Below are 25993 nucleotides of genomic sequence, written 5' to 3'. Positions count from 1 at the left end.
CTACTCAACTCGGGCTTCCCTGGTGGTGCAGTGGTTGAGAATCCGCCTGCCAATATAGGGGACTCGGGTTCGAGCCCTGGCCTGGGAAGATCCCACATGCCGCAGAGCAACTGGGCCCGTGAGCCACAATTACTGAGCCTGCGCGTCTGGAGCCTGTGCTCCACAACAAGAGAGGCCGCGATAGTGAGAGGTCCGCGCACCGCGATGAAGAGTGGCCCCCGCTCGCCGCAACTAGAGAAAGCCCTGGCACAGAAACGAAGACCCAACACAGCCAAAAATAAATAAATTAAAAAAAAAAAAAAAAAAAAAAACTACTCAACTCTGCCATAAACCCAGAAAAATAGAACTTTCACCAGTGTTGGTCATATAGCTCAAATTATAATCATGTGGGGTAATTAAACTAGGAGCATGTTAATAAAAATGGGTTTTGGTACATTTGTACATAGGAAACAGTAATTAAGAACTCTTCAAAGGACAAAATCATTGTTTCATATTTGAGTTTAAAATTAAACTCAATTTCATCTGGCCATAATTTTGGGCAGATTTTATTGTCCTTTTATAACATTGCATACATTTATAATAGCAAAACTGATCTCCATTTAAACCAGTAAGAGGCATTTATTGAACACCTGCTGTATGCTGTGTTGTCTACAAAGCTCTAATTAATTACAAAATAAGTAGAGTACACACCTCCTTTTCTAAAGAAAGAGGGTCTCTAGTTTCAGAAAGAGAACACATAAAATATCTTAAGGATCCATTCAAAAGAGCAGCACATTAACAAGTGCAGATTACTATGATTGAGAGCTAGCCTGTAAGTTCTAAAATGCAATGCAGTAAAGCAGTCTTGTAAAAGTGTCCTGTGGAAAACTTTCTGAAGACATTAAGTGTTGAGCAAGCTTTATAGAATGCAAAATAAATAGATTGGTGAAAGCATTCCTGATGGAATTTGCAAGGCACAGTTAGAAGTTGTTTAAGATACTACAGAAATAGAGTCACAGATGTCAAAAACAAATGTATGGTTACCGAGGGGGAAAGTGGGGGAGGGAGGGGGGAGATAAATTGGGAGATTAGGATTAACATATACACACTACTATATATAAAACAGATAACTGCTGAGAACCTACTGTATAGCACAGGGAACTCTACTCAATACTCTGTAATGACCTATATGGGAAAAGAATCTAAAAGAGTGGATATATGATTCACTTTTCTGTACAGCAGAAACTAACACAACATTGTAAATCAACTATACTCCAATAAAAATTAATTTAAAAAAAAAAAGAAAAAAAGTTGTTTAAGATACTAAACCTATGGTGGGGAAAGCTGGCTTGCAAATATGTAGTACAGATTTTCATTGTGGGAAGTAAAGAACGATATTTTTAATGCACGTTTGATGATTGGAGAAAAGATTGAGTTGTATCCCAAGTCATATATCACTGAGAATGCCAAGAACATAATTCGCATAGTTGATCTATCTGAGTTGTTCTAAATACTTCATTTATGCATTCATTCTTCCAATGCACATTTATCGAATACCTACTATGTGTAGGTTGTAGGAGAACCAGGGGGAATGGGGGAAGGGTAGGAAGATGAAAAAGACAAAGATGCCTCTGTCCTCAAAGAGTTCACATTTCTTTAACTAAGTGTCTTTTGTAAACTAATGGTATCTGCCTGCCTGTAAATTCAGCCTTTGCTTATTTATAGAGCCCGATGTAGCTTCAAGTGATGCCACAAATATTGAATGTAGCATCCAGCAAGATGGAGATAGCTATGTAATTAACGGCAAGAAATGGTGGTGCAGTGGTGAGTATTCTATTGATTCTTCATGCCAGATGCTGTGCTAGAATAATAAGATACATAGTTATTCATTTCATGACCACAGTTCTTTAAATTCTGCCTTTGAAAGCATTTTCAAATTTACAAATACTTGATAAAAAGAAAAGTAATTTTAAAACAACGTCTTGACTAGGCGATGTTTATTTAAGAGCAGAAAACGTCTTTTTTTTACAGTTTGTGAGAAAAAATTTATATTAGTGCACACTATTTTTGACCATTGTTATTTCTATCAAAATTAAATTTTAATAGGGGCATATTACATGGACTATAATAATTTATATATAATTGTTTTTAAAGAGATAAGCAGTCCAAATTATTAAAAATAATTTATTGTGGTACATATTTTCATTGTTTAAAAATACAAGTATTTAAGTGAAAAATAAGAGTCTTTAGACATAGAAAAATATATTATTTAGTCAACCCTCAGTAATAGACTCACGTAAATGGATGAGCCCTTTAGGCAGTTATAAAAATTGAAACCTAGATAAATGTGATTGTCTGAGGATTGCTTCTAGAGTATAAATGATAAATCTAACAGGATAACCAGCTTATAACTAAAGAAAGTTGACATCATAAAAGCAAATTACATGTTTAGAAACTTACCAGTAATATAGTACAATAGCCAGAAAAGCTTTTTATGTTTTTGTTTTTGTTTTTTGATTGCCAATTGTTATTTTTTCTGGAGTTTTATGAAATCTCTTACAAATTAAGAAACAAGAAAAAGAAAAAGACATTAAATTTTGCTGTATAGCTATTCAAGTACTAAAATTATGCAGGGAAATTGTTCTTATATTAAAATTTAGATAATTTAAAATAATTATAAATGCCCCTTAATTTAAATTTCTTTAATAATCTGTTTTAGATGACCTAACTTATAGTGTTTTTCTTATGTATGACTGTTACTACTATTTTCCTATATTGTTAATTTTAATTTCCATGTTTTATGCATTTACTTTTTGTTTCCTCTTTTTCTTGGCTTCTACCCCACTCCCCTTCCCCACTCTAACCTCTTCTTTGTTATAAGTTGCCACCACAGTGTTTGAGATTTGAATTTCAGAAAAATGCAGATGTTTTATCTGAGGGAGAAGCCTCATTCATGTGTATCGAAGCAAGAGACAGAGCAGTTTTATATTTAAATGCTGAAAGTACTGGTTGGCTCTGTAACATCTTCAGAATCGAAAGGAATCTCCTCCACATTTTGTCTTTGTCTTCTCCAGGACCCATATTTCTTGGCAACTTTCATGATGTAGTTTTTAAAAGAGTTTCCCATAAAAACATACAGGACCGGGTTGAGGCAGCTGTGAAAGAGTGCAATGCTCTCTGTGATTTGGATGGCAACATCCATACGTTTGCTCATGTCGCAGTTGGTGATCAGGGAGTAGATGACATCTATGGCTTGGCAAAACTTGACAATGTTATAAGGCAGCTGAGTGACAAGGAAAACTATGACCACTGTGAGCAGAACTTTGAGGGGCCGAGATTTTGTAATGTTTGGCATCTTGATGAGTGTCTTTGCCGTGATGAAGTAGCACACTGCCATAATAAGAAAGGGTATTACAAATCCAACGCAGATTTCCAGCATTTGAATTGATGCTTTCATTGATGTTCCTAGGTGGTGTGGAAAGATGGGAATGCACCTAGCCTTGTGATTTACTGTATAAAAAACCAGCTGAGGTATACTCAGCAAGATGGCAGCCATCCAGACACAGAAACAGATGAGCCGGCATTGTTTTCGCACTCCCAATTGACTGGGGGCTTTAGTTACTGCCCAATATCTGTCTATGCTGATACAAGCCAGAAACTGCATTCCAGAGACAAAGTTGACCGTGTACAAGGCTGAAGTGACTTTGCACATGATTTTCCCTAAAACCCACCCATGAACTGCATTAACTGCCCAAAAAGGCAGAGTGAATAGAAGGAGTAAATCTGCCACTGCCAAATTCAGGATGTACACATCTGTTTTGGTTCGCCGCTTTTTGTAATGGGCATAAATCGCCACTATTATGGAATTGCCTGCAAGTCCAATGATGAAAGCTATTGTGAAGAAGGCAGGCAGGAAAACTTTTGCAAATTTTCTGACCTCTTCTTTTATACAGATCACTTCATACTGACTATAGTCATGAGTGTCATTCATTTCATTTTCCTCATAATAGTAATCTGTTGACTGGTTGTGTTCCAAAGCCATGGCTCCAATCTAAATGGCAAAAAGAATACAGGATATTTATTTTAATATTGCTTAAGTGGAAACGCTTTTGACCTAGCATATGTTTTATTCTTTTATTAGAGAACAGATTGTTGCCATAACATATGTGAGCCTGAATCTGCCACTCTTTGAAACTCTTTATTGGAAGCCACGTTGGAATATAACCCCAAGAGTAGTTTTTCATCCCTTGTTTTTACAAGTCTGTGTACAGGAGCTGGGATTTACAGAGGGAAGATAAAAATAATACCCTGGGGAATTTTATTAATCATTAAACCCTGTAACTTTTACATATACAACTTTGTGATTCTTACACAGTATATTGACAATAAATTTTAAAATTAAAGTAATTTTATTTATTTAAAATAAATATTATTTTTATTTATTTATGAATTTATTTTAAAATAAGTTAAATATATTATCTCAGCATTTTACTTAATTTTACTGGTTGGCTTTTATAAAACAAAGTCTCCTCTAGTTAGCTTCCCTCCAAAACCTGTCACTACATGCTGATTGTAAACTATTTGGTAGCACTGTTGTTCCACTAGTCACCTAAGCCTTCAGCCTGTACCATCCTTGATTTATCTCTTATCTTCATCCCTGATTTCCAGTCAGCCCCTAAATTCTGATTTTACCTCCCCAATAGGTCTCAAATCTGTCTCTTCCTTTTAATCTGTGCTCCTTGACACATCCACACAATTCGACCATCATTATTACCTGGCCTATTACAATATCTTCCCAACTGGCATCCTACTGTTCTTATTCCTCCTTACCACCTCCTTGTCAAAACATTTTTCTTACTGCCATCAGAGTGCTCTCTCTCTAAAATGTCAATCCATCACTGCTGCTCCTCACCTGAAAGACACATCTCTTCATCTGAAAGATACAATCTAAGCTCCTTACCATGACACCCAAGGCTCCTTCCATAATGTTGTCCTACCCATGGTTCCTGCTGCATCCCTATACTGTGCACCCTGCACGGTAGACAGTAACAATACTGATTTGCCAGAGATTTTCTGGCACACACCATGCTGCAGCACATGTCTACATCATTACTCATTCTGTTCTTTTATCTGATGGACTATTTCCTGCCCTTCCCTTGAAGGGCCAGTTCCTACCCAGTTAACTTAGATGTCACCTCTCCAGAAGACTTTCCCAATCCAATAACTGTATCTGCATATCTCTCAGAGAACTGACCCCCTCCTATGGAAGACATGTTTCTCAGACTACCTTTTCCCTCTGTGCTCTAAGTTCCCTAAGACTATGACCTCTTGGATTTATGTTTATAATTAATACCCAAAGAGAGTGCCTGGCACACTCTAGGTGCCCAGCAAATATTTGTCAAACTAAAGGTTTTACCAATAGGTATAAAGCTATTACTCTAGAATGGAAAGATGATACGCCAGGAATCTCATGTCTCTTCATTAAGTTATTCTACTCTACTGGCTATTAACACCCTGTAGTATTAAGATAAGCTTGCACAGAATTCACAAGTTTTAAAATATATGTAATAATAACTTTCAGTGTTTTTATTATAATGCTGAGTTTTGTTATGCTTTTTCCTTAGACCTTCTGTCTCCCTTTATCCTTAAAGTTATTTGAAAAGTTCCAATCTGGAAGACTACTCTAGTCTTCGTTTTCTTATATGTTAATTATTAATACGGTAGGAACTTTGTTCTTTCCTTCTCTTTTATCACACAAATCTTGAACCTGGTGATAAGGTATAATATGGCCAAACAGTATAAGATATTAAGGAAAGATATTTTAAAAGAATTAATCATACTAAAAATATGAGTAAATAAGAGTAGGAATGGAAACTATTTGCAGAAGTGATCCTTCTGGCAGAAACATAGAAACACATTTAAATGCCTTTGTAATTATCATAAGAATAAAAAAATTCAACAATAAAACAAAGCAGGAAAAAATGATATAGCAAAACCTATTATTAACAAAGTTTTATAAGCAAGTAATGGTATTAAAATAATATTTTCTTCCTGCTATATTCATATTTTTGTTTTAAGGTTAACATGTATAACTGTTTCAACATGTTTTCAAATAGCTCTTTTTTGCACATGTAAACTTTTATGCATCAAGACTCCCTCTATATACATAAATATACCAAACCTTTGGGCTTAAAAAAAAATCATATAAAAGTCTGAATGAAAAAAGAAAGAAAAAAACCAACCTGTTTCTGTCGGCAGACAGGAGCAGTCTTGAGTGCAGAGAGTAAGATAGAATGACCTCTCTAACTCAGCATACTTTTATTTTCGTTTTATACCCCGCCTTTGTCTTACATCCAGTAAGGCTTTCGGGAAATTTAACCTTGTGAGCACTTGATCTTTTATTTTATGTATAACCATCCTGTGAACTCAAATCCAAGTTCTTAAGTGTCCTAGGTTACAAACTTGAAGGAATTCAATCTCGTTTCAAAAACTACAGACCTTTCGAAGTTTCCACTTAGCCAAAGGGAACAGGAACGTGCCTGCAGCTGAGGTACTGACTGCCAAACCAAAAGAATTCACCAGAGCGCCTCAGGGCAGCTAACAAGTATTTACTTGTAGGTAGCATCTAGACAAATACTCTCTAAAATTATTTTGTCTAGGAAAGAAAACAAAAATGATTGTAACCTAGAAAGTTATCTTTTTGAAGACTAAATTATCAAAAACTAAATTCTAAGTAATCATTAGGCATTTATAGTAGAATTAAAATTTTTATACCACATCATTTTGTATTTTGCTTAAGCTATGAGACTCCCCTTGGCCTCACTGTACTCCTTATCTGTCCTTGACCCCAGAGTATGCCTTTCCCCACGACTTTAAATTCTTGTGCCTTCCTGTAATCTTCTTCAATGACCAGCTACAAACTTTCAAAATCCTTCTGTCTGAAAAGGCTATCTCCGGCTATCTCCCCCTCCCCCTACTTCCAAACAAATGAAAGTTAGAGAAAGAAGAGAAATGTATGCAGATTTAACCCTTGGCCTTGACTCTCCTCACATTTGCATAACAGTTCCCTTATTTACTTTCTCTAGGCTCAGTCTCCCCCTTCAGAAGTTATTTCAGACCAATGCCTTTTTTTCTCCAAGCAATTGATCTAACTTTCCTGTTGATTCACAGAAAAGAGACTCTAGAGCACTGGGGCCTTCATCTTCCCACAGTATGTGTCTGGGGGTACAGCCAACTTCTCCTCCTTGTTATCCACCAGTCTTTGAGAAGAGTTATTTGCATGCCGCTAAACCACCTCACCAAGAAAAAAGTGCCTGACCAAATGTAAAATAGATAGCTAGTGGGAAGCAGCCACATAGCACAGGAAGATCAGCTCAGTGCTTTGTGACCACCTAGAGGGGTGGGATAGGGAGGGTGGGAGGGAGGGAGACTCAAGAAGGAAGAGATATGGGGATATATGTATATGTATAAGTGATTCACTTTGTTATACAGCAGAAACTAACACACCATTGTAAAGCAATTATACTCCAATAAAGATGTTAAATAAATAAATAAATAAAACACTTGCAAATTGCAAAAAAAAAAGAAAAAAGTGCCTGGATTTGTAGTGTTAGACATTTTCCATGGTGTAAACACTCCCACCATGGCCAATTTCAGCTACCAATGTGAAGTAACTGAGGGCAAAGTTGCTGAGAGATGAGCATATCAGCCTTCCTTAGCAGATTCTAGCGCAATGCTTCCAAAAGAGGCATCTCTTCTCCTTACCATGGCTGATCATTACTCTGATCTCTTACTGCTTTCTGAGGGATACTGCTCTTAAATTTATCCCTGCCCTCTCTAGACTCTCTGGTCTTTTGCCTTCTCTTACCTCTTATTCTTCTTTATCTTATGTATTTTGGGGGCAGGAGGAAGCAAACAAGCAACCTTCCACTAAATTCTTAGAATGGCCTACCCTCCATCCCTCATTGCCTCTCTGACTTATTTCCTTCTCCTCCCCTTTGCTTGCTTATTCTGCCACACCAACCTCCTTGCTGTTTTGAAATGTGCTAAGCACATTCCTTCTTAGGGCTTTTGTACTGGCTCTTGTATCTGCCTGGAATGTGCTTCCTTTTAATACTTGCAAGGCTCACTCCCTCATGTATTTCGAGTCTTTGTCCAATTACCACCTCCTCACTGAGGCAACCCGTGACTATTATATTTAAAATATCCTTCACAAACAAAACAAATGAACAAACATAACAAAACAGAAACAGAGTTATAGATACAGAGAACAAACCGATGGTTGCCAGGTGGGAGTGGGATGGGGGAGGAAAGAAATAGGTAAGGGAGATTAAAAGATTACAAACTCTTAAAAAGAGATTACAGGGCTTCCCCGGTGGTGCAGTGGTTAAGAATCTGCCTGCCAATGTAGGAGACACGGGTTCAAGCCCAGGTCTGGGAAGAACCCATATGCCTCGGAGCAACTAAGCCCACATGCCTCGGAGCAGCTAAGCCCACATGCCACAACTACTGAGCCTGTGCTCTAGAGCCGGAGCTCTGCAACAAGAAAAGCCACAGCAATGAGAAGCCCGTGGGCACCGCAACGAAGAGTAGCCCCTGCTTGCCCGAAGACCCAATGCAGCCAAAAATAAATAAATAAAATAAATAAATGTATAAAAAAAATACATCTTTGTTGATATGTATACATTTAATACATTATTCCATAGCGTGCACCAAATTTTCAAAAAAAAAAAAAAAAAGGACTACAAACTTCCAGTTGCAAAGTAAATGAGTCATGGGGATGAAATGTATAGTGTGAGGAATATAGCCAATAACTAAGTAATATCTTTGTATGTTGACATATCATAACTAGATTTATCATAGTGGTCAGTTTAAAATGTTTAGAAATGTCCAGTCACTGTGTCGTGTAACAGGAACTAACATAGTGTTGTACGTCAATTGTACTTCAAAAACAAAACATAAAAAAAAGAGATCAGGGGCTTCCCTGGTGGCGCAGTGGTTGAGAATCTGCCTGCTAATGCAGGGGACACGGGTTCGAGCCCTGGTCTGGGAAGATCCCACATGCCACGGAGCAGCTGGGCCCGTGAGCCACAACTACTGAGCCTGCGCGTCTGGAGCCTGTGCCCCGCAACGGGAGGGGCCGCGATAGTGAAAGGCCCGCGCACCGCGATGAAGAGCGGTCCCCGCACCGCGATGAAGAGTGGCCCCCACTTGCCGCAACTAGAGAAAGCCCTCGCACGAACCGAAGACCCAACACAGCCAAAAATAAATAAATAAATAAATAAAAGTAGCTATACAATTAAAAAAAAAAAAAAAAAAAAGCACATATTTATGAAAAAAAAAAAAAAAAGAGATCAGATATGTGGTTGCAAGAGGCAGGTGGAAGGGGAAGGGAATTGGATGAAGGTGGTCAAAAAAGGTACAAACTTCCAGTTATAAGATAAATAAGTAGTAGGGATGTAATGTACAACATAATAAGTAGAATTAACACTGATGTATGTTATATATGGAAGGTGTTAAGAGAGTAAACCCTAAGAGTTCTCATCACAAGGAAGAAAATATTTTTCTATTTCTTTCATTTTGTATCTGTGTGAGATGATGGATGTTCACCAAACTTATTGTGATAATCATTTCATGTGTATGTAAGTCAAACTTATACAGAGCTGTATGTCAATTATATCTCAATAAAACAGAAGGCAAAAATTAAATAAATTAATTAAACTAAGTACCCTTCACCTGCCTATACTCCCAATCAACCTTACCCATAGCACTTTTCATGTGCTAATGTACCATATCATTTATATTGTGCTTGGTGTCTAATGTATCTCGCCCTGTATTAGAATATAAGCTTCATCAGATTAGGTACTTTTGTATGATTTGTTCATATATAAATATATAGAATAGTGCCTGACACAAAGTAGATACTCAATAAATATTTTGAATTAATAAATAATCCTACTTTCCCTTCTGATTATTGTCCCATTTTACTTGCCCTTGATGCTGTAGTTCTTTAATGACTAATTAAATTTATGAATGAATGAATCAGTCAATCAATCAACCAATCAATCAGTGCTTAAGTAACATCTTCCACAGACTTATAAATTTAGCAATGCAGCTGGAATTTTATTTTATTTTATTTATTTATTTTTAAATACATTTATTTATTTATTTATTTTTGGCTGTGTTGGGTCTTCGTTTCTGTGCAAGGGCTCTCTTCAGTTGCAGCGAGCGGGAACCACTCTTCATTGCGGTGCGCGGGCCTCTCACTATCGCGGCCTCTGTTGTTGCGGAGCACAGGATCCAGACGCGCAGGCTCAGTAGTTGTGGCTCACGGGCCCAGTCGCCCCGCGGCACGTGGGATCCTCCCAGACCAGGGCTCGAACCCATGTCCCCTGCATTGGCAGGCATTGGCTGGAATTTTAGATCCAGATCTTTAGTCTTAGACAATTTCTACTTTTTCATACTATCTCTTATGCATATGTATAATTCCATGATGTCATCTATTATAGAATTTTGATACATATTTATAGATATTTAAAAGTATCCGTCCTTTTCCTTCATTTCCTCCCCCATGTACTTTCAACCACGTACTTTCTTGTAAATAGGATTCCCTTCTTGTAAATCAGTTGTAAAGCTATAATCTGTACATCTTTTCAATTCGGTCATTATTTTTGCTAATTCAAACACATACCCAGCCCTTGGGGCATAAAGGATCTCAGGATCAAGCTTCTTCTGGTAGTATATAGTGAGTCACACCTGTGTATGAAACATGGTGAAACTAGCTCACTGACTGACCTTTTCCTATATTTTCCTCCTCAACAGAACTAGAAGAAGTGTTTTAATAGGGAATACTTGACAACATTTGGAAGTCAATCATAAAGCTTGGAGGATAGGGAAAGGCATCACTTACCTTAGGCAACTTTTCAGAGTATTTACTCGATGCTTCTTTAGCGCCTTTTTTTTTTGTACCTCTCTTCCACCATAAGTTGATTCCAACTGGCTTCTCACCATATATTGTCTCTCACCCTTCCTCACCGGTCCTAACATAGCAATGTCCCTTGTTCCTGTAGAATCTCTCTCTCCACACCCATTTCTCATCTTCCTCTTCTAGTGCCATTTTTCTCAGTATTAGGTGCTTGGGAAGCAATCTGACTAAACTATATTTTACATTTTCACTGAAAATGTCTTTGATATTGAGATATAAATTGAGCATTATTTAATAATCTTATGATTACTCTTTAGTGTCCATACTACATATTGAATTCATATTGTATATGAGTTTCTTATTTAGCATATTTGCTTAAGCATTTTCATGTTACTCAAACTCACTATAAATGACATTTTTCATAGCTAAATAATATTTTATGTGGATTATCATAATTTGACTTACCATTCAACTGCTATAGGACTTTTTGAATGTTCCAGTGTTTTGCTATTACAAATAATGTTATAGAGAGCATCTTTGTAGATATGGTAGGAAACTGCACTTAATCTAATCTTACTGAGGGATGTTGAAGAATGGGAGTAACCATGTATAACTATCCGTTTTCTTATTACACTAAAGATAGCATTCTGTAGAGTAATCTTAGAGTTCTTTCAGTTAAGTGCATAGAAATCTTCCTTATTCTTTTTAGAAGGGTTCCATTATGTGGACATACCATATAATAGTCTCCTATTGATGGATATTGATTTATGCCCAATTCTTTGCAAGTATAAACAAACTGCTACAGTTAATAATCTACATCTGTCAGTTCATTCAGAAGCAGCTATATCTGTAGGATAAATCCCAGAAGTTGAATTGGTGGATCAAAGGATAAACGAATCTGTAATTTTGATGGATATTGCCAAATTGTACTCCATAGGGATGGTATTACTTTGCACTTTCACCAATAATATATGGAAGTGTCTATTTCCCTAGAACATTGCCAGTTGAATGTGTTATTCCACTACCATTTTGCTGTCTTAAATGACTTGTAACAGATTCAGTACCCTTCCCCTGCCCTTGCCAGCTATGTGTGAGATATTTTCCCTAAATTGTTTTTTGCTTTAATTTTGTTTCTTACTGTACAATAATTTTATACAGATAAACCAGTCAATCTTTTTCCTTTGATTTCTTTTTTTTTTTTTTTTTTGGCTGCGTGCAGGGATTGAAGCCAGGACCTTGGCAGTGAGAGCTCAGATTCCTAACCGCTGGACTGCCAGGGAATTCCCACATTTATTATTTCTGAGGCTTAAAATTTCTTTCCCATCCAGAGATTTCATAGATACTAAATTGTTTTTTCTTCTAGTTTTTTTAATGTCTTTTTATATAAATACATTTATTTATTTATTTATTTTTGGCTGGGTTGGGTCTTCGTTGCTGTGCGTGGGCTTCTCACTGCGGTGGCTTCTCTTTTTAGCACGGGCTCTAAGCATGTGGGCTTCAGTAGTTGTAGTGCGTGGGCTTCAGTAGTTGTGGCTCGCGGTCTTTAGAGCACAGGCTCAGTAGTTGCGGCGCAAAGGCTTTGTTGCTCTGCAGCATGTAGGATCTTCCTGGACCAGGGTTTGAACCCATGTCCCATGCATTGGCAGGCGGATTCTTAACCACTGCACCACCGGGGAAGCCCTTTAATGTCTTGATTATTTAAATTATTTTTGAATTTTCAATTCTGATCAATTTGGACCTGATTTTGATCCAACTATATTTTGTAATAGTGACAGCATGTAACATTTATTGAATACTTATTAAATGTAAACCTTCCTAGCAGTAGAGTAAGTGAATTTCAAAGGTTGTTTCCCCTATTAATAATAGCACATATTACAAGGGCACACATGAGATTTTTTTTTTCTTAACCGAATGATAAACTTTTTCTTTTTTTAACAAGTGGAAATTTCATTGTAAAATGTTACTTAACTCATATTGGTTTTTTATTCATATTTGAATTAAAGCTAAGTATTAATATTAATGCTAAGACCAAATGAAGTTTAAGTATTTCACCTCAGAAGTTCAATGTTGGTAGAAGAAATAACCTTGAGACTTTGTACATGGCTAACTGCACTTCATATTATATTATTGTTTATATCACTTTTTTTATTGTTACAGACCATATCCATATCCAATAGTCGTGTTTTTCTCCACCTGTCATCTTTCCTTGTGTTAGAGAATGATTTTGTTTGATTGATAACCATGTGGTTGTAAGAGCCTGTGAAATTAAAACTCATCAGCAAATATCAGTAAAATGTCCTTTTCAGCCTGACTTAATCCTGGCATTTGAACAGTCTTGAAATACCACAGAGGCTGGATTAAAAACAAAATTATTTTATCTATGCCATCTGTTTTCATTCATGAAGGCCTGTGACACAGCAGATATATTTAGATGTTTTCTGGTCTATTCAGATTTCCTTTAATATATTTAATTTATGACATTTGGTATCCTGTTCATTAACTAAAATAACATGAGAGCATAAACTTCCTTTAGAAGAAGGACATTTCTGTTGCTGCACCTGCCAAATTATGCTTGTAGCTAAGATGAGATGATATATTTGTGAGAGAGTTTTCCCATTTTCTGAAACATCAAGGTTAAATCAAAATATTTCAAAATTTACAGCTTATATATTCACCCTTACTTTCTCTACTTAATGACCCCAAAAAGGAGAGCCAATTTAGAAGATTTATCTTTTTAGAATCTGAATTGTTTTCCATATTAGATTGAGCAAAGCAGAATTAAAGAATTATTTGCCTCGTTTCTTGAATTTCTTCAAAATTTACCTGATATCTGAAATCTGTTGGGCACTTACATAAAGCTGTGGCAACAATTTTTTATGATAGAAAGAGCAAGACAAGAAATACTTTTGGGAAATATTAGAGAGAAATATAGAATTGGAAAAAGATGGCTTTTGGTTAGGTTTTGAGGGAATTGTAGAGAAGATTTTACTTTTGAAGGATTCAGCTTCTGTTTATCTAGAATTAAAATCCATGAAACCTTAAAAGATTTACCCAAAATATTCTTGATTACCAGGATAGAAAGTAAACACAGAAAAGATCTGTAATGAAAATGAACCCCAAGTCATACCATTTTGTCCTAATCTGATTTTCAGAAGTATACCCACCAAGGAAACAATGTGTTATATGGGGCAAGTGGCCTGGCTCTTCAACCTAAGGGCCTCAAGTCTTCCTATGAGTAAAAGCTCAAAAACCCCAAGTAGAAAAATATCCAGTTGAAAAATTAAAAGTAAGCCTTTCTGGAAAAGACTCTTTTCTCAATAATTTCTAGCTAAGAATCAAAGCATGATTACATATTATTGCAGAGCCAGGACCAATCAAGGGTAAAAAAAATTCCCCCAGCCCAGTGTTTTCAGATAAGATCCACAGTGTAATTTAAGTATTATCATCTACCATTTGAATCATCCTAATGATCTTCGGGTTGATCCTCAGATTTGTGGAATTCATTTTATATGTATTAACACCTATAAAAATCAGAAGGACACACTGTTGTAAAAGTAACTAAACACAATTTGGAAAGTCAGACATGGTTCAATAAATGAGGATAGTCAAGTGGGCTCAATATCAAGAGTATAACATCTTAGATTTTTAGAACAATTTTGAAATATGTGAATGGGGAAATCTTTTCTCATTAAAATCTGGAAGATGTAGCAGCTGAAACATCCTTCTTATAAAAAGTTCTTTCAGAACTGATTGAAAAGTAGATTCCATTAAATTTGGAGAAACCCAAATTAGAGCATTGGTTTTAAAACAATTGCATTTTAATCTTTTTTCTTTTTGCCCTGAATATCAATTTCTTTATTCGTCCAATAATTTGTTTTCCAATACCTCTTATATATATATATATCATTTCACACAAGTGAAACTCTGTTGGATAAATTTTTTAAAGTGGGAATTGACACATATATTTTTAAAATTTTTATTGGAGTATAGTTGTCTTACAATATTGTGTTAGTTTCTATTGTACAACAAAGTGAATCAGCTATACATATACATATATACCCTCTTTTTTGGATTTCCTTCCCATTTAGGTCACCACAGAGCATTGAGTAGAATTCCCTGTGCTATACAGTAGGTTCTCATTAGTTATCTATGCATTTTAATCTTAACTGTATTTTACTTTACATGTGTACTTCACAATACAGAATAATTGAGGGGAATAGAATTGTTAGCTCTTGGTTTTATTGGTTTAAAATTTTTAGAGCTTCTAAGATTCCTAATTCTGCTTCCTAAATCATATTTTGAGGTGATCATTGCATTTCTTTTTTTTTTTTAACATCTTTATTGGAGTATAATTGCTTTACAATGGTGTATTAATTTCTGCTTTATAACAAAGTGAATCAGTTATACATATACATATATCCCCATATCTCTTCCCTCTTGTGTCTCCCTCCTTCCCACCCTCCCTATCCCACCCATCTAGGTGGTCACAAAGCACAGACCTGATCTCCCTGTGCTATGCAGCTTCTTCCCACTAGCTATCTATTTTACATTTGGTAGTGTATATAGACCATTGCATTTCTAAAACTTCAACTGATACTAATGATAGGTACATGATGCAAAAAACCATCACACTGGATAAGTGAAGACCTGGTTTTGGCAAAGTTTAAAGGAGAGAACTCTAGGGGAGTACCACATCTAGTGTGATGGAAAAAGCACCTAAAATTCACCTTCTCACAGATAACAAATAAAAAGCTACAAAAAATAACTACCGGGGCTTCCCTGGTGGCGCAGTGGTTGAGAATCTGCCTACCAATGCAGGGAACACGGGTTTGAGCCCTGGTCTGGGAAGATCCCACATGCCGTGGAGCAACTGGGCCCGTGAGCCACAACTACTGAGCCTGCGCATCTGGAGCCTCTGCTCTGAAACAAGAGAGGCCGCGATAGTGAGAGGCCCGCGCACCGCAATGAAGAGTGGCCCCCGCTCGCGGCAACTAGAGAAAGCCCTTGCATAGAAACGAAGACCCAACACAGCCAAAAATAAATAAATTAATTAATTAAAAAAAAAAAAAAAACTACCTGAAGAGTCTGGGGAGTGACCAAAGATAGGCTGATTTTGTAGCAGAGTCAGAATTTGGAAGACGAGACAGGAGCTAGCTCTCATTTTAAGGCTTTGGCCTAGGGACTTCCCTGGTGGTGCAGTGGTTAAGAATCCACCTGCCAATGCAGGGAACACGGGTTCAAGCCCTGGTCTGGGAAGATCCCACATGCCGTGGAGCAACTAAGCCCATGCACCACAACTACTGAGCCTGTGCTCTAGAGCCCACGAGCCACAACTACTGAATCCCGTGCACCTAGAGCCCATGCTCCACAACAAGAGAAGCCACCGCAAAGCGAAGCCTGCACACTGCAATGAAGAGTAGCCCCCGCTTGCTGCAACTAGAGAAGGCCCACGTGCAGCACACGAAGACCCAATGCGGCCAAAAAAAAAAGGCTTTGGCCTAAGTACACAATGTGGTGTGAGAATGCTGAAGCTTCTCTAGATAACTCGGGTCTTTGTGTACTAAGGAACCAGAGGAGAGTGTCTGGGGCAGCCATCACTCCCAGAAAATGATAGAATAGGGTGGGATTCCAGGAAAGGAGAAACCTGGAAAAAGCGAGCTCTATTTCATGTGTAAACTTTGCCCAAGTCTCTGGCTTACTCGTGAACCAAAGTGATTCACAGGGCAGACTCAAAGCACCTTGCAGCTAAATAAAAAGAGCTAAACTGAAATGTGACCTCCCATTCACCTTAATTGAGACAGACTCTGAAGTTTGACTCTACTTAAGTTAATTGCGCTATAAAACAAAAAACATTAATGCTTTTTGAGAGATAGAACAGAATCTAGAGTCTTCAAAACAAAGGAATCATAATGCCCAGAATACAATCTAAAATTACTCATGAAATGAAGAACCAGGAAAACATGATCCACTTTCAAGGGGAAAGCCCAGCCCTCCAAATGACTCAGATGTTGGAATTATCAGGCAAGGACTTAAGACAGCTATTATAAATTTGCTCAGTGTGGTTAAGAAAAATAAAAAGAAAATATCAGAAGATAAATAGAAAACATGAAAAAGAACCAATTAGAAATATTAGAATTGAAAAGTAAAATATCTGAAAAAAATTCACTGAATGGGCTTAATAGCATAATGGAGATGACAGAGGAAAGAGTTAATGAACTTGAAGACTGACCATTAGGAATTATCCAATTTGAAGAAAAGATGGAAAGAAATGAACAGTCTTAGGAAACTGCGGGACAATATCAAAAGGTCTAAACTATGTGTACTTGGAGTTCCAGAAGAAGAGGCAAGAAGGAGAGATGGTCATTTAAAAGAAGAACATCTGTATAATGGAATATTATCCAGTGCTAAAAAGAAAGGAGCTACCAAGCCATGAAAAGACATGGAGAAACTTTAAATGCCTATTATTAAGTGAAAAGGCTATAATTCCAACTATATGACATTCTGGAAAAGACAGAACTCTCTGGAGACAGTAAGAAGATCAGTCGTTGCCAGGGTTGGGGGTGGGGAGGGATGAGTAGGTGGAGCACAGAGGATTTTTAGGACAGTGAGATATATAATGATGGGTACATGTCATTATACCTTTGCCCAAACCCATAGAATGTACAACATCAAAAATGATCAGTAATGTGTATACAGGTCTATGAAAATACTGTGGAATAAGCCCAGGAAGGATGGATAGTGTTGCAACGGGTCCTTCTGTAAGTAAAAACAATCAGAAAGCAGGCTTTAAATTCTCAAAGTGTGATGGGAACTTTTATCAAGTAACAGTCAATAGAAAGTTAAGAATCAGTCTTAGAGATTTATTCAATGCTAGTTCTTGCCATCATGTTTTTTCTGTTTTGTTTTGTTTTTGTTTTTGTTTTTTTGGCTGCACTGTGCAATTTGTGGGATCACAGTTCCCCGACCAGGGATTGAACCCAGGCCACTGGCAGTGAAAGCCCAGAATCCTAACCATTAGGCCACCAGGGAACTCCCTTCTTGCCATCATTTTGAAATTGTTAGATTGGGCATAGTTCAGAAAGCAAACCTGATGCCTTTATGGGAGATGGAGCTACATTCGTGCTCTGCGTGGGTTCACCGCTGCAGGAGAACGTTATGTTTTCTCTTAAAGGCAAAATGCTTGTAGTTTTGCCTCTTTACTTTGTATTTACTTTTAAAGTTGCATTTGTTCACCTACCAGTGTATACAAAATCCTATATTTGGGATACTTTTTCTATAATAAAATGTTATCATTTTTAAAAAAAATAATGAACTATAATGTAAACTATGAACTTTGGGTGGTTATGAAGGCCAATGTAGGTTCATCACTTGTAAAAAGCATACCACTCTGGTGGGCAGTATTGATAATGGGGGAAGCTATGTATTGAGGTGGGAAGGGGGATATGGGAAATCTCTGTAACTTCCCCTCAATTTTGCTATGAACCTAAAACTGCTCTAAAATTATATATATGTATATATATATAATATATATATTATATACAAAATTCTAGAAATCCTATAACTGCCATTTATTATTGGTTGGTATATAATAAGTATGTTTAACCTGAATTAAAGGCCTTTGTTATCTAATATCAATACACATACCACAGACTTTTCAAAGCATTGTAAAGTGTTCTACTTGGACAACATTAAATTTCTGTTGTATTTGTGAAGATGCTTATGTTTTTCTTTTAACAAAAAGCAGATTTATTTCTTTTCAATATAAAACTTTTCTATTGAATTTTCTTTGAAGCAACTGGTAATAAGATTATGATGCAAAAGCACAGAAGGGTGGAGAAAATGGTCTTGCCCGTTATCTTATATATAATATGTCATATTTGTCTTAGTCCCAGGATAAGGTAATAAGTCATATATTTGGGAAAAAATAGGAGACAATTTTGCTTAACATATTTATTATGTGATTACAGTGTTGCATCAAATGGCCAATTTAATGCTGTTTTTTAAAAAATGTTCTGCTCCTGTCAGTTAAAAGTCTTCCTTCCCTTCCTTTCTAGTCATAGATAAATTCATATATGTATATATGATTGCAAGTTCTGACAATTCCTTTGGCTTTGGCCATGGAGAAAGCAGTCTTGTAATTCAAGCTCTAAATCAGTTTAAGGTGTTTCCTTATTCCACTACCAGCCTGGGGATGAACAGAATCACCCATTTTAGGCACACTGCCTCCCTCCCTTCCCCTCCTTTTCCCAGATGAAATCTATTTTTAGTGTTTTTATCATTTTAGGCATTTCATAAGGCAGAGGTGTGCATGTAGGATTTCTGGAGTTATGTATTATCACTTAGAAGAAGTGGGGAAATGCCACACTATATGCAGGAAATGGCTCCTCCACAGTCCAAAGATAAAACGTTCAGATTAAAGGGAGATTAGGAAAGAGAAAAAAACATATTGCAGTTTATTCAGCAGGTCTCTCAGTTTCCTTCTCCGAATTAGAATCTACAGATTTATTCACAAGATAATAGGCTGTTTTTTTTTTTTAATTTTTTAAAAAAGTGGTAGTAGTTATTGTTATTCGATTATAAATGGTAACAAATCTGAAAATATTTAAGAACATACTGTTTCCCATCCCTTCACACAACCATACCATACCCTAGAGAAGACTCCAGGTTTCTGTTTTTAGTTCTCTGGTTTCTGCTATAATTTTAGGTAAAATGTTTTTTTCTCTCTCCCAGTTTATTCATTTTAGACACTACTTATTGATTCCCCAATTTTATTAAGAACAGTTTCACTCATATGTATTATAACTTTCTGCCCTTTCATAATGTAGACATTTATTATTTCAATTTTTTGATTGATTACTTTTTACACTTTAGATGATACCTCTAAATTTCTCCTCTGCATCCCCATTCCACAGAATCTCTTCAAGCTCCTCTTTATAACCTAAAGATACGTGAGTGCACCTACCCCTTTCTCTACCTTTTATTCTTCCCTTCCATATTTTACCTTATGTCAGCCACAGCTTCTACTTTTACATTGTCAGAATTACTAAAATTTATTTCTGTCTTGCAACCATAATCACTGTTGACCACAGAATGACTCTAAACTTTGAAAACCAACACTTACCTTATAGGACTATGCTAATATTGTTCAATGCTGGTCTGAGTAGTGTATTAGATAGATTTCATGTCCTTCTCTAACTGATTCAATATAATATCACCTTGGCCAGTGTAAGGAGAGTGTTTCTAAGCATCAACATCAGTTAAAATAGTTTTATACTCTATGTATTACTTAAATTCATGCCATACTGTAGTTTCTTTTATATTTAGACCATGGTTCACTTGTACATTTACAAATTATTTTCCTGCAGTTTCTAATTGCCATTTTTCTTTCATTTCATTATTTGCTTTTATATCTCCTTCCCCTTATCCATCACACACACACGCATGTGCACACACACAGACACACACCTTTAAATTGTAACTTTAATTCTATTGAGTTCTTTCTTTTCTGGAGACCTCTCTCCTGGAGTCTTTAGTCTTCCTATTCCAATCAGTTTTACAGTTTCTTTATTTTGGTCAGTCATTCTCTTTAATGCTGCAGACTCTTCACATACTACAGATCCTTGTTTTTCTATTCATACTTAAGAAAAAAGGAAGAGTAGCTGGTTGAGGTTTCCTTTGTTTTAACAGCTCTTTTCCAGCCATTTTTCTCTCCTGAGTAGCAGTTCCGCAAGGAAACTTTTGGTGGAGCTGGGCGGGGACTCACTTTAGAGTCTGCTGATGGGAAGCTAGCTTTCAAGCTACAGGCCCCCAGGTCTCAGAATGACTTTATTCAGTTTTTTTGTAACATACTCTATACTTTTCTCCCTCAGACTAAGTGTCAGATACCTGCCTGTGAGAATGCCACCTGTTACATTTGCCCAACTATAAATACTGGACTAATCCCCCTTTGGTAGCCTCATTTCTCAGTCATAACTTCTGACTCCAGAGTCAGAATCCTCTCCCTTTGCAGTTCCTTACATCATTTGCTAGGCTCTGACTTCTCTGTGCATTTCATTGGTCAACTTGCCTCTATCTGTTCCCCAGATATTTATTGAAAGCTCTCATTTGTTGGTGACCACCAACACCCCTAATCCTGTTGCCTCACATTCCTTCCTTTTCTGTTATGGTTATGCCTTCATTACACTTTTAGGTTTTTACTTCAGTTAGATCTCAGGAGCGATGGGAGATAAACACATATTTCTGCTATCTTGAATCTCTCCAAGTTGGTTTTAGAAAAGCTATCAATTCAGTTTCCGTTCTAAACTCTAGGAAATATTAGATTGTTTCCACTCTATAGTTTTCTCTGTTTATTTAGTATCTCCTCATATAGACTGAAAACACTGCAAGAGCTGTAGTTGTGCATTCTGTTTCATCCATTTCTTCTATAGAGCCAGAGATTCAATTGTAAGGCGTTTCAAAATTTCAGATGTAAGTGCCAATGTTTAAAGTAGACCCCTTTTCTCTAGTTTTTCTATTCATTTTTACCCTCTCTTCTCTTTCTTTACCTCTGCTTGCCTTGGTCTCTGTTTCTCAACTAATCATCTTTCTTCTAGTGCTGCTTCTTCACTATGTCCTTTTCCCAATCCCCTCAATCTATAGAGTTAAGGCATCTCTTTCCTCTGGGCCCTACCCTCCTTTACTCCTCATGTTCACTATTATGTGACCTATTTGCAGACATTTCAGTGTACCACCCATGTTTCTCCTTTATATCTTTGCTACATATTTAGGTCTCCCAGGAATACTCTGAATAGCTTTGCAACTCAGCAGTGTCCAACTCATGGCCAACCTTGCTTCATCCCTACTCTCATTCCCTCCTCTCCCTATATTATTTTGAAATAAATCCCAGACATCACATTAGTTCTTTCACAAACATTTCAGTGTGTATCTCAATATGGGTGCTTTTAAAAATGTAACCACAAAACCATTAGCACACCTAAAATTACTTAATATCATTACATATCATTACATATTCAAATTTCTAATGTTTCATAATTGTGATTAATGCTTTTTAGTTTAATTGAATTAGGATCCAAATAAGGTCTAAAAATTCCTGTTGGTTGATACTCTTTTTAAGTCTCTTTTCATCTCTTTTTATCTGTAAGCTCCCTTCCTTTTTTCCCTATCCCTCTTTTTTCCTTTTTACTGCAATTTAATTGTTGAAGAAACTGGATTATGTGTCTTGTAGATTTCCCACCATCTGGATCTCACTGATTACATCCTTGCAGTGGCCTTTAATATGTCCCATAGAGTTTATCCTTTAAATCCTGGGATTTTATGGTGTTATTCTACTATTTGACATAATTCCTAACATTTCACATTTAATCTTCATATGATTTCACATCTCCTAAAACCACTTTTTATAAGAAGTTATGTGTTTAACTTAATCTGACCCAGTTGCTTGCAGTCTTATAATTAGAACACCAGTTAAATGGTAGTTTCCCTGAGGGACTAGGTGCTTAGACTGGTGAAAATGAAACTTACTTTTTGCGAGAAGGCCCCTTTGGGGAATTGATATAGACCTTAAACTGTAGTTAAATAAAAGTTTACATTAAAATGAGAATAGCTTTATATTTTCAAATTTTAACCCTTAATAAATCAATGAATGAGAACCTAGGCTTACTGAAGGTGGAATCAGAGCCTCATATATGTGGACAGCTCCAAGTAAACCACCTTCAGCTACTCCATAGCATAACTAGGGCAAATGATGTAATCTGGGATAGGTACTGAAATCCTCAGACTCACCCTCACCCAGCCCCATGGCTGGGGAAATTAGGTCTTTCTCAGTCACTGGTTGGGGAGTAAATATCATGAGTTTTAGTACTTCTTGTCCATATGTCAGAAAATATGGGATCTAAACAGGAGGAAATAAGCTAGAAGAAGTTCACAACCTTTCTAGCATGCTGATGTCTGAAATGGTATGATGGGAGAGCTGTCATTTTGTCTTAAGGGCTGCAGCTCTTTCTTTCACGGCTTCTTTGACTTCTGGTTATTTTCATGCAGCAGCTCTCATTGCGAAATCCATTCTTGGCCTTGGCTAGTGATTTTTCTTGGGTGATATACAGTTTTGTACATAGCATTATTTTTTTAAATGAATTAAGGGTTTTCTTCCTGTATGTTTGTTTGTTTGTTTTCCCAGAGGTAAACTTAGAAAGATTAGAACTTTTAGGGTGAAATGTCAGACTAAAAATTTCTTTTTATGATATATTGTTCTCATTTTCTCTCTGGTTTTAGGAGCTGGGAATCCAAAGTGCAAAATTGCAATTGTTATGGGAAAAACTAACAATAACTGTGTAACCAGGTAATAAAACAATAGTGATTGAGAAATCTATGAGGAATAAGAGTCGGTCTTTCTCTGTATCTACTTAATTTACTTAAAACGTACCATTTGGGCTCACAAATCATAATAATATAAAATATATTATGACATTAAATGTCACATGTTTGTATTTCACAATTATTTTGCTAAAAGATATATTTAGAAAACATTTTAGGGAGTGTTGCTGTACATTCTTCACTGTGGAATTTCCTGTATTAAAAATGTTGCTGAATCCTCAAAGCTGTTTGGATCAGATTATAAGATATATAAAATTTTTCAAAACTGTTTGTAAGTTAGACATTTAGATCCAAGGCAATAGTCTTGAAATGTTTAATGTATTGAATATCAGTTGCCAGTTACCACTTTGAGCAATGAGAAGCCTCAGTTAAATAATTTTCACATATTTTAAAATCATCATTGTTCCAGATCACAGCCTGCATCTGAATGTACTTAATGTACGTTTTTTACACAGTTCCCATTCCAGACATCATTGCTTACATAATTACATGATAACAACAATGAAAAAGTGACAGTTGAGACTCTGCCTAACATCTGTTTTATTTTTCCACTTAGCACACTTTTCCTAACATCTGTTTTTCTTTTGACCAGACACAAACAACACAGCATGATTCTTGTTCCCATCAACACACCTGGATTAGAAGTAGTAAGGCCCTTGTCTGTTTTTGGCTACCTGGGTAAGTACTCAATCAACCTGTCCGTGTATTTGCAAGCAGGAAGACTAGAATATGCAGTAACACTGAAGGGACTAGACAGCTTTTTTTTAAAAAAAATGTATTTATTTATTTGGCTGCATCAGGTCTTAGTTGTGGCACACAGGATCTTCATTGCGGCATGTGGGATCTTTCGTTGCAGCGGGCAGGCTCTCTAGTCGTGGTACGCAGGCCCTAGAAAGCGCGGGCTTAGTAGTTGCGGCACGTGGGCTTAGTTGCCCCACAGCATGTGGGATCTTAGTTCCCTGACCAGAGATCAAACCCACGTCCCCTGCATTGGAAGGTGGATTCTTAACCACTGGACCACCAGGGAAGTCCCTAGATAGCATTTTAATGCACAAGATGGGTTCTTAGAAATCTTTTGACGTTTAATAAAAATACGAGTGGAGTTCAGAACAGAACAACTAAAAAGAGAGGTGGTGCAGCATTCTACCATGTTTTGTCTGCTTTTGGGAAAGGGCAGACTGGTATTCAAGGAATAACGACTCTGTCTGCCAGCCTTCTCTTCATCATCCAGGAGAATAGATTAATGAAATACACCTGGAAATTAAATCTAGGTAACCCACAGTAACATTCATTTTTGTTTTCAAGTTTAGCTTTCTTAGTCAATCAACCTCAAGAGCTATTAATAAGCAATGGGTTTTGACTGATTTGAATGCAAAACTTTTCCTTCCTTCTGTCCTTGGGTGGAATTTCTAAGAAGCAAGGATACTTTTGCTCAGGCTCATGTTCACTGTTTCCTTGCCAATCAGGTTGCTCATTCAGCAAGTATTTGTTGAATTCCAGGTACTTAGAATGCATTAGTGAACACAGTAGACCAAGATCTCTGCCCTTGTGGAGCTTACATGCTGGGGGAAGGAGACAGAGAGTAAATACAAACATGGAAATAAGAAGTTATATAGCTGTCAGCCGGTGATAAATGTTATGAAAAAGTTTACTGAACTTCAGGTTTTGTGGTGACCCTGGCTTTCTGTTTATTGTTGAAAGTGGCTAATGAAAATATTCAAGTAGTGGATATAAGACTTGCAGTTTTATGGAACATTTGACATCATCATTTTCTGTAGGCTGCAGCTGGAGAATGCACCCACAGGTTAAGTGTGTTGGCAAACATGAAAAGATGCTCAACAACACTGATTATTAGAGAAATGCAAATCAAAACTACAATGAGGTATCACCTCACACTGGTCAGAATGGCCACCATCAAAATATCTACAAACAGTAAATGCTGGAGAGGGTGTGGAGCAAAGGGAACCCCTCCTGCACTGTTGGTGGGAATGTAAATTGATACAGCCACTAAGGAGAACAGTATGGAGGTTGCTTAAGAAACTAAAACTATAACTACCATATGACACAGCAATCCCACTCCTGGGCATATACTATGAGGAAACCATAATTCAAAAAGGCACATGCACCCCAGTGTTCATTGCAGCACTATTTACAATAGCCAGGACATGGAAGCAACCTAAATGTCCATCTACAGATGAATGGATAAAAAAGATGTGGTACATATATACAATGGAATATTACTCGGCCATTAAAAGGAATGAAATTGGGTCATTTGTAGAGATGTGGATGGACCTAGAGAGTGTCATACAGAGTGAAGTAAGTCAGAAAAGCAAATATTGTATATTAATGCATATATGTGGAATCTAGAAAAATGGTATAGATGATCTTATTTGCAAAGCAGAAATGGAGACACAGACATAGAGAACAAATGTATGGATACCAAGGGAGGGGGGAGGGGGGAGGGGGGAAGAATTGGGAGATTGGGATTGACACATATACACTATTGATACTATGTATAAAATAGACAACTAATGAGAACATATTGTATAGCCCAGGGAAATCTGCTTAATGCACGTGGTAACCTAAGTGGCAAGGAAATCCAAAAAAGAGGAGATATGTGTAGCTGACTAATTTTGCTGTACAGCAGAAACTAATACAACATTGTAAAGCAACTATACTCCAATAAAAATTAACTTTAAAAAAAAAGGATTGAATTAT

General features: G+C 36.7%; 2 protein-coding genes across 3 annotated transcripts in view; one reads left to right on the top strand and one right to left on the bottom strand.

Moving 5' to 3' along the window:
• ACAD11 (acyl-CoA dehydrogenase family member 11) overlaps window positions 1–25993 on the top strand; it is a 95797-nt gene that overhangs the window by 49397 nt on the left and 20407 nt on the right. For both annotated transcript variants that reach the window (XM_007180921.2, XM_057545893.1), the window contains exons 13-15: window positions 1705–1803; window positions 23174–23240; window positions 23868–23953. In XM_007180921.2, the coding sequence (XP_007180983.2) occupies window positions 1705–1803; window positions 23174–23240; window positions 23868–23953 (252 nt within the window). The remainder of the gene's footprint in view (window positions 1–1704; window positions 1804–23173; window positions 23241–23867; window positions 23954–25993) is intronic.
• On the bottom strand, window positions 1325–6487 carry ACKR4 (atypical chemokine receptor 4). The gene is made up of 2 exons (XM_007180920.3): window positions 6222–6487; window positions 1325–4030 (listed from the first exon to the last, which is right to left on the bottom strand). Exon 2 carries the CDS (start codon window positions 4019–4021, stop codon window positions 2969–2971), a length of 1053 nt encoding a protein of 350 aa, XP_007180982.1. The 5' UTR covers window positions 4022–4030; window positions 6222–6487; the 3' UTR covers window positions 1325–2968.

The sequence above is a fragment of the Balaenoptera acutorostrata genome, chromosome 4 (genome assembly GCF_949987535.1).
Source record: "Balaenoptera acutorostrata chromosome 4, mBalAcu1.1, whole genome shotgun sequence".
Taxonomy (NCBI): domain Eukaryota; kingdom Metazoa; phylum Chordata; class Mammalia; order Artiodactyla; family Balaenopteridae; genus Balaenoptera; species Balaenoptera acutorostrata.
This window is presented reverse-complemented; position numbering and strand designations above follow the sequence as displayed.